General features: G+C 32.3%; 1 protein-coding gene across 1 annotated transcript; it reads right to left on the bottom strand.

Moving 5' to 3' along the window:
* Nucleotides 1–3,576: 3,576 nt before the first annotated feature.
* QWRF3 (QWRF motif protein (DUF566)) lies at nucleotides 3,577–9,538 on the bottom strand. Its single transcript, XM_079042263.1, has 8 exons — nucleotides 9,029–9,538; nucleotides 8,328–8,447; nucleotides 8,114–8,230; nucleotides 7,299–7,388; nucleotides 7,100–7,207; nucleotides 6,606–6,654; nucleotides 3,756–3,848; nucleotides 3,577–3,617 (listed from the first exon to the last, which is right to left on the bottom strand). Exons 1-8 carry the CDS (start codon nucleotides 9,536–9,538, stop codon nucleotides 3,577–3,579), a joined length of 1,128 nt encoding a protein of 375 aa, XP_078898389.1.
* Between the last annotated feature and the right edge of the window lie 968 nt (nucleotides 9,539–10,506).

The following is a 10,506-nucleotide window of genomic DNA, read 5'->3' on the forward strand; positions in this document are numbered from 1 at the left end:
TCAGCAGTGCAAGGTGAGTCTCCTCACTTTGTGCATGGGTCTACGGCCACAATGCCGGCCCATTATGTTTGTGTATAGTAGGCAGACCTGGGGGTTAGCCCTAGGCATTATTATGATATATGTTCCGGATTACGATCTGATGCAGGGGCGAGGCCCAAGGGATGTTAGTATGCTAGTTATACTTGTTGTCTGTGTGATATTTGTATGTGCCTGGTAGGGAGGTGAGCGTGGGCGAGGTCATGTATCTCATCACTATCCGAGTATGGACGGGGTTCCGTATCTCATTAGTAGCAGAGCAGGGGCGAGGCCCTAGTTAGGAGGGATGTGAGTGTGGGCGGGGGCCCGTATCTCACTACCAGCAGGGGCGTGGACAGGGTTCCATGACTCATCAGTAACAGGACAGGGGTGAGGCCTAAGTTAGGCAAGGCCTTGGAATAGGAGTATAGTAGAGTATGTCTAGCTATTGGTTATGTGTTATATTATATGTTTATATGTGTTTAGCGGGCGAGGCCCAGAGACTGGCGGGGCCTAAGAGAAACAGATATGTATACCGAGCGGGGCTCGATGCTAGGCGGGGCCTGATGTCGGGCGGGGCCCGATGCTGGAGTTAGTCCCATGACGAGCAAGTCCCGATGCAGCGGGCGGGGGCCCAGTATGTGGTTATGTATGTGGTATGTGGTAGATTGGGGAACTCACTAAGCTTCGTGCTTACGGTTTTCAGTTTTGGGTTTCAGGTACTTCCGGTAGCGGAGGGAGGAGCTCGGGGTGATCGCATGGCACACACCATATTTGTTTAGCCTGGGATGTTTTACTCTGATATAAAAAGAATATGTTTTGAGATTTTACTCTGATTAGATATAACACTTTTGTTTATGAGTGAAATGGTTGATAATTATGCCTTTTACTAATGGTTTAAAAAGAAATTTTTGGATCGTATTTTTTTAAGGATGTTACACAAGAACAGAACTACCTATATAAGCATGAAGTTTAGCTACTTCAAGAAGTTGGGACTTGACTTTGATATGCTTATTGAAGGATGGGACACAAGCTAGTAAAATATAGTGTCAAGTTAGAACTTTGAGAATGTAAAATGTTGTGTATATTATCTTCATGTATTCACTTAGAATAGAAAGTTTCAATCCTTAGTGACACCCTGATATTCGAATATTTGGAATGAATAATATACTAATGTGAAATTCAATCGTCACGATATTTCATTTATGCATCAGTTTGTTGTTATGTTTTTGTTTTAAATTAATCAAGATTACACTTAAATGGGGGAGGTTTGTTGGTGATTTGTTTCACTAATGTGATTTAAGTGTAATTGAATTACTTTGTTGACCAAAAGTGATCTTGATAAATATTAAACAAGTAAGGAAGGTGTGGAGTGCACATTTGTTTAAGTTTATTCAAGATTAAAAGTAGACTGTCATTTATGGGCGAAGCCCCTGAACGAATGGGGGTCCGGGGGCAGCCCCCCTGGGAGCGGGGTCCAAGGGGCGGCAGCCCCTGGCGGGGTCCAAGGGGCAAAGACCCTGGCTGGGATCGAGCTAGTATTAATATTTGACCCGTTTTTGACTTGGTATTAATCCTTATAGAAAACCCGGATTTATGACAGTTTTTTGACTGTTGCCAAACTGTTTTATGAAAGCTTTCAGACAAAGAAGGTATTTAACCAATTTTGGTCAGTTTTTCCTGGTACTTACGAAATTCATATATCTCATTCTCTATTCTTTTCTCTTTGGAGTCTTATCCAATCAAAGATTAGGGAGTACCACCCAATACTTTGATTTGAAAGTGTATACACAATTCTCAGAATTTCCAAGGCAATTTTATTCCGATTTTCTTACAGGTTTGTCTTTTCACATCTTTTATATATATCCAATATGAATCTTTTTACCTTTTTTTATTTGTAAGTTCTTTCAATTGCTTAACATTATAAAGTCTCCATATTATTACTATTAGTGGTGTTATGTTACAATGTATTAACTTCTGTTTTGTTTCTTTTTTTGAAGTGTAATGTTTGGACCAGATTTATGTGGTACACAAACAAAGAAGCTTGACGTTATTGTTTCCTACCAAGGGCAAAATTATCCAATCAAGAAGGATTTACAATGTAAAACAGACAAGTTAACACATTTTTACACTTTTGTCCTTAGGCCTGATGCAAGTTATAGTGTTTTAATAGATGGCAGGGAAAGAGATTCTGGAAGCATGGAAACTGCATTGGTTGTGATTAAACGTGGTAATGAATCGCTTTGTTGGTCATTAAAAATGTGATAATAGATTTTATTGTTACAGAGGTTGGTATGAATAAAAGGGTAAATTGTTCGTTATTTGTTCAAAAACCAGCAACTTATTGATATTGTTGCAATTTGCACATGAAACTCTTGGGGGTGGATCGGTTCAATGTAACTCAATAAAATCTTTCCATTCTGTCCATTTCTTTGGCGTATCCATCCCCGCTTTTGCGGGGTTCTTCCCTAGTTACAATGATTCAAAAACATAATTTAATGATTCACATACTAATAATTTAAATTTGCCTTAATTAATGATAATCATTACGGATTCACTTACTTTTTGAATCTTTTATTTTATAATTTAGATTCAAAAATAATATGATTCTTATTATTATTATTTTTTGTAGAAATTTAAAAATATAATTCTTATTTTACTATTGATTCAAAAATTAATGATACAAAATAGCTCAAATTAAAAATAATGATTCACTATTCTAATATTTGTAAATATAATAATTCAAAAATATAAGTCACTTACTTGTTTGTTCGGTAAGTTGCATCAAAAGCAATAACATCTCCAATGGAAAAATAGTTTCGTTTTGCTTCTTCATTCGCCCAAAACAATCCAATCAATTCTTGATTACTTCCACCACTAAAGTCAAACGAAAAATCTTGCAAATAATCTTTTTTCTTCATGAACTTGTTTATCACAAAATCTGCATCTCTTTCTCCAATAAATTCAATCTAATACCTTTTGAAAATTTTTGTATTTGTTCTTGTAGCTTCGGTATTCTCAAAACCAGCCATGGATTCTTTCACGTATTTATATGGAGTACTTGGTCCCATGTTCACATTTGACATATCATATATCATTTTCTTTTGTGAAAGTGTGAGTCTAGTTTTAGAATTTAGAAAACTTTTATCTTCTTCATGAACAAATATGTGTGCGTGTGTGTGTGTGTGTTCTTCTTTAAGCTTATATATCGGCCATACTTTATCCTTATTGACCTTCATTCTCACATATGCTTCACACTTTACTCTCATAGAAGGTCGTCTGTGTTTTTTGTTGTTTGGATCTTTTAGAGTATCATATGCAGCTTCTTTTTGGATCATTGCTTATTGCATACCATGTATCTTCTTCCATAACCTTATTGTCTTTGTAGATGCTATTCTTGTTTCAAAACCACTTTTTATAAAATGTTAAACCGTCTTCAAATGTTGGAAATATTTGTCCCTTATAAGGTCTGATATCTACATCTAGAGTCCAGTAAGTTGTTCCATCAATTATGCTCACAATTGGATCATGTTTAGAAGATGATGAAGATGCAACATTTCCTTATGAAGATCCAATATTTGTTGTCATAGAACCATTGTTTTCTGTTTAAAAAAACATTGTATCATAATATATGATGTACCAAAAAAAATATTTTTAATAATAAAATTACCTTAATCATTAAACATTGTATCATAATATATGATGTACCAAAAAAACAATATTTTTAATAATAAAATTACCTTGATCATTACTTTCTGAATATGTTGTTTTCTTGTTTCCACTTTCTACATCATCAATATGCATTGTAGATTCTGTATTCACTGAATATTGATCTATAATTTATGTTTTAGTTAAAAAATCAACAATTATATTATGTTTTTGACCTAAATATTAACATAGAAACTGATATTAATATGTTTCTTATATATCACATTGTTGATTTTTGATTAGCGTCTAGTATTAGTCAATTTTGATGTCAATCAACATATTATCGATAAAAAATTGAAAACAAATGTTTTTCCTACACTAGTTTCGATGATTTTAAAGTTTATTATGAAAAAATTTTGATTTTTAACCTAATCCTAAAACAGAGCCGTATATGAACAAATTTTGTTATAAATCATGTTTATTCAATCGTAATAATGATGAATATAGATTCAAATCGAAGTTTTGAACATAAATTAGAGTTAAACATGTCAATTTCGTAAACGATTTCATTAAAACTGTAACTGATTTTTCGTGATTTGATATAGAGCATGACAATTGACAGTAAAGTATCCTTTTTGAGTTCTAATCTAACCTAAATTTTGAGTTATTTGAATCAAAATTGTAAAAAAATTTCAATTTTACTAATGATCGAAGCAAATATCAATTTGTTTCAGTTTTCTTCTAATTTTATTGATGATTGACGCAAATTTTACGTTTTTTGAAACATAAATTTATGATTAATAGTAAAAGATAAGTTTTTTATCCGAATCTAACTTATTTTCGTATGAGCTGAATCGAATATTGAAGATTTTAGTAGAAACAAACTCGATTTTGGTGTTATTCTTCGTACTTGTGTGATGATCGGAGAAGTCAACGACGAACACAGAGAAGTCGTGAACGACGTCGGAATAAAATTGCTTCAGCCCAATTTTGATTAGTCTAGCCCACCAGGATTCTTTTAAATTTTATTTTAGCTCATTTAATTTGTTATTGGACCTAAATACCCTTAATGAGCTCGATTGGTCACAGTTAGTCCTCGCAGTCCTCACAATTTTTAGAGTCCTCACCTGAACCGAATCATATATATATATATATATATATATATATATATATATATATATATATATATATATACCCTAATAAATAAAGATAATTTTGCCAAATGTCAACTTCTTATTAAATTTGACACATGTCATTTTCTTAGAATTTTAAAATTATTTTTATTCCACTTGTCATTTTTGTATTTTTTTCATTTTTATTCAACTTCCACCTATTAAATGTCACCTCATAATAATTAATGTGAATTAATGTATATAGTAAACCTTCCATTTGTGAGTTCTTATTTCTATTAATATATTAATGAATTCCATCTATGAATTTATATTAATTAGTTTTATTAGTATAGATTAATTAAGACAAATTACATAAATGGTCATTGTGGTTTATTCTATTTATTGTTTTTATTTCGAAAGTTTTACTTCAAAAAATACTTAATTTTTACACATTCATATTCAACATGATTATTTAAAACATGATAATAATTTTTTATTAGTATAGATTGAATAACTTATTCATCATTTCATTTATATTTATTCTAAAATTTTACTTTAGAAAATACTTAATGTCTACACCTTATATTTAACTTTTTTAATCAACCCGTGTAATACACGGGTCTCACACCTAGTGTATATATATATATATATATATATATATATATATATATATATATATAAATTTACATGATGCAAAAATTTGCTTAAGAGAAACATGGCTAACTATAGAGTTTTTACTCTCGCTAACACTAAAATTGTTAGTTATACCATCTAGGCGACCCACACCTAACTTATCCTAAGGTTATGCAGTGTACCAACATGGTTTAGTATCTGGTGCTAATCTGGTGCCGACTAACACGACCCCCCCCCCCCTCCCCCTTTTATGGCATGGTGGAGGTTGGTGTGGAGGAATGTGGTGTGTGCCAAGGAAAACCACACAACCTCTCTCTCTCTCTCTCAATTATTGCTTCATTTTTCTTCATTCTTCCTTATGTTCTTTGACAACCAACACCCTATGGCATGGTGTGAACACGTTATTAAAGAGGCAGAGTGTGGCTGCAAGAGGCGTTGGTGGTTAATGGTAAAAAATTGGACAAACATGTCATTGTTTTAGCTGACACGACACGACATGATAATTTTTTATATAACACGAACACAACATTAACCAATGTCGTGTTTTGCTTTACTAACATGGAAACAACCGATTAAAACACGATAAAAACAACCAACATGACAATATGAAAAGAATAAATTAAAACAAATATTTAGTTCATTTGATTCCTAGTAAATCATACAGATCATGACAAATACATTTTAATATCATGCCGAATTTTAACAACGCACGACATCATTTTATTTACACCTAACACGAACACAAATTCGAAATTTAATTTTGTCCCGGTTTTGTTGTGTGTCGTGTATTTTAGACGTGTAATGCCATAGATTTCTACCCTTATTGTTGGTATACCTCACAACCTAAGGCCTATTATATGGATTGTAAATCGCTTGATACTATCAATATTTTGGACATGTCAATGATAATATTTTTTATGAAATTAAACTCAACCACTAAGCTCTCGTAGGACTTGGGATTTTCATAGAAAATAAAATCTCGCTAACATTATGAGTAATGAATTTTATATTTTATACTTCATGGGAAGATTACAAAAGTTAATAACTACCAACAAACATCAATTATCCTATATATATCTCAAAGAAAAAAAACATTTTACTACAATTTTATGGATTATCATATGTATTTTCCGTCTATATATGCATGGATATAATTGTGTTGGTGTGGTTGCCATTCTCATAGTCAGTGTTGATCACCGAATGAAGCAACTTCGATAACGTTACACCTTAGACTCCTCTCTTCAATCTGTCATGCACAATAAACAAACTATGTATTATATGCTAACTTGTAGATTAAATTTTAATAATAGAATAAGGATACGACTATTGAACTTATTGTAGAACATAATAAATTGAGATAAACGATCAAAATAAATGATAACAAATTAAGAACACGAATACTTTTAGCTTGGCCTCTACAGCAAAACCATTCCCATGGCCCAATATGGGGAAGTAAATCTTAATCATCAATGCTTGGAAGTTAATGTCCAAGTTTGAAGATGAGACGTTACCTAGGGACTCAATAATTAAAAATGTTGTTAACTTTTTAAGTTTGTTAGAAAAGTACCCTATTCTAGAACAACGCACATGCTTTATCAAAACTCTGTAATAAAATGTTTCAATTGAGAATAATATCGATTGACTATAATAATTCATGTTAAAAACAACGAAATTCGGTTATATGTGATTACCTCTAAAGTGGAAATTACTCTGAAATGTTCAAAGCACTCTTCAAGCAACAGTTTCTCCTGGCTTGCAACCTTTGCAAGCTCCTTAAACGTTGAAACAGTCTCATGAGCCTATAAAAGTGTAACAGTGTTCTTAATAAGTAACTCACGAAACTAAATTTGATATTTTTTGTTCTTATATATAAAAGTGTACATATGATACCGTGGGATCTAGAAATGACATCATAGACATGACTGAGGCAACCAAATCTGTTGCATGTCTAAGTGAAATTGAAGATATTTGAGGATCCATCTACACACAGAAACAGATGATAAATTAATCCAATATTTTGTCATCAAAATTCTAGCTATTCAAATTCAAAACTTACTACAAGAAACTTTTCTGTGAGTATTTCAAGTAAGTAACATTTATCATTGCGTTGAATGTGATATACTGTTTAATATAACGTCACTTGGGGAGAGTATCATAATAGTTTACCTCGATTCTAATATAGGCATTGTACTTTCTTTTTTACCTATAATAGTAACATATTTTTTACCCATAATACCAACACACTCTTCTACCTATAACAGCAGTATACTTTTATTTTTCTTATCCATTATAGAAACATATTTATACTTTTTATCCATAATAGTGACTAATGCTATGAATATGATCAAATTATTTTAGTTGTTAATTGTTACATATTACTATTAATCGGTAAAAAAAACTGAAATCATGTTGCTATTATAGCCTTTACAGGTTGTGTAACTATGTTGTTATAAGTAAAGACATGCAAGTACATTGTTATTTTGGATTACAAAATGTTACTATCTTAAAAGTATAAGTGTGCTTCCACATATTATGGATAAAGAAATATTGTAAGTACACTATTATTATTAGTGAAAAACAAAGTATATTATCTATATTAACATAAAAAGTATAAGATGTTATTATTTCTTGCAATTTTCCTTTATATATTCCAAATTTCTTTCTTGAAAGTTTTTTTTGGTTCATGATTATATAAGGGCAATTACCTTAGCGCCTTCGATGAGGGGTACTTTACATGCAACACCCTCTAAACAATCTTTTGTCATCGAAACATCCGATATGTGTTTCCTTTCCATGTCTCTCCATGCTTCCAACATCTTCATCTACATGATCACGATGCATTACATGAGACTAGTAATTAGGATGCATGGTTAAATAGTATTATTACATAATTTATTCTTAAACACGTAAAATACTCACTTGGGAATGAAGTATGAAGTTGAGCTTCATTTCTAACTTCTCTCTCTCCAATCGTAATCTCTTTTGTAACACGGATTGTTGCAACTTCGTGATGTTTTCCCATGCGTGTAGTAAATCCTTCTGTGGTCAATCATATCGTAAATTATAAGATCCAAAACAGCTAACATGTTAATTAGAATATATAAATAGTAATAATAAGAATATAACTCAGTTAACGTATATAGAACTTCAATATCTCTATATTATAGCCTTTTCATTTGAAGCCCTGTCTATAAGTTAAAAATAGCTTCACATCGACAATTAATAGTATATTCAAAAGATGGGCAGTGTAGATAAAATTTATGTTGACCATATGGAAAACTTTTTGTAAACTTTATTTATTAATTTAATAAAAATATAATATAAGTAAGTTAACTTGAATGACAATACTATACAATTTAATTCTTTTGCGTGTTACATTTGTCCTTGATTAACACATTTCAGTTGTTAGTACCTATGGCAAACAATTTACCTTAAAATAACGATCCAATTAGATCTAATTATGACTAAATTTGATTATGCCATATGACGCACTTAATTTTCTCTACAATTTTCAAAGTTTTATTAATTTGACTCGTTACCAATAAAAACCACCTAAATAAATAAAATTCACTATAATAATATGTTGACATTGATAATGTCAAAGTTTGTAACATACGTACCTTAGCCTTATCATCTAGGGTTTCGTTAACAACATTTGCTCTAGCATTGGCATACCTCCACCTCATCCAACTTCCATGCATGATTCTTAACTGATGGACAGTCTCCACCATTCCCATGCCCGAACCAATTGGTGACGAACAACCCGGCCCGTTTTTCTTACTTTTGATCAAATCAAGACCCATATGCAAAAAGTTCTTTTTTCCTGTTTTTGAGGGACTTGTTGGAGGCTTCGCGCTTGAAAATGACGTGCTTGTTGGCGTAGGGGGTGATTCAGGTCGGCTTGGCGATGAACCCCATTTCGATAATGAATTTGCCTTTTTCATCACCTTTTTCATTGCGGATTTTCTAGAGCTCAATGTGGGTGCCATGTATGATGTCAGAGAGTTTGAGATGAACGAAGAGTCCATATCACTACACTCCGAGTCGTCAGAGAAAGAATGATCTGATCTTGGTCGGGAGTATGATCTTCGACGAAGTGCGTTTTCATCTACTGATAATCTCCCAGGCATTATATCTGCATCACAGTCCAGAAAACACTTACGTGACGAGGAGTAACTCTAGCATAAGGTGCAATGGGTTGACATGACATTTTTGGTGGGTGTAGGAACACCACACCGACAAGTTAATTCCCCATGCAGTGAGGCCTCGCACAAGAGATACTTACCACATCTCTCTCCTACTTCTTCTAGTTCTTGCCTCAATTTAGATGCATGTTTGAAACCATATCTAAATAAAAATGGGCCATTTCGGGTATATCCATATTTGAATCCAGAGGCAAAAGATGAATCCACAACCACAAGTGATGGATCTGAATTCCTTCAATATTATCTTTATTAATTGTAAAATTAGTTAATATACTCAATAGAAAATAATTAAAATAATTCCTTTCCAACAATTAAATTAATTATTAATTTTGAATTTATTTATAATAAATTATATTTTTTTATACATTTTATTAAAAAAAAAAGTAAATTACATTAATCGTCTCTCGTCCAAGTGTCTAAAAACACGTTCAATCCCGAATTTCAAAATTAACCCGGACCCTCCTTTGTTTGGTTAAAAGTTGCACGATTCATCCTTCGTTAGTTTAAATATGCACGTTTTATCCATTGTGAGACATGAAAAGACTATATTACCATTGTTTATTTTCTTTTTGATTGTTTATTTTTTATTAATTATAATTTTTTTAAAATTACGTAGGCCTTCTTTCTCTCTCTGAAAAACAAAACTCTACATCTTCGTCTCCATCATTTCCCACTGTCATCTCCTTCATCTGCCCGGTTTTCCGACAACGAACCAGACCCAAGAACTGGTGCTCCGTTCTTCTTTCTCCCCCACAACCATATCAGTCGAGACCTGGAGACCTTTCTCTTTGATCTATCTTGCCCTCTCTCAATCTGCAATTATTTGCTTCAATTTATATATCTTTAGAGTAACTTACATTTTGGTCCTTGTGGTTCACTGATCTTTTGGTACT

The sequence above is a fragment of the Lactuca virosa genome, chromosome 4, assembly GCF_052849685.1.
Source record: "Lactuca virosa cultivar CGN04683 chromosome 4, Lactuca_virosa_CGN04683_v6, whole genome shotgun sequence".
NCBI classification, from domain to species: Eukaryota; Viridiplantae; Streptophyta; class Magnoliopsida; order Asterales; family Asteraceae; genus Lactuca; species Lactuca virosa.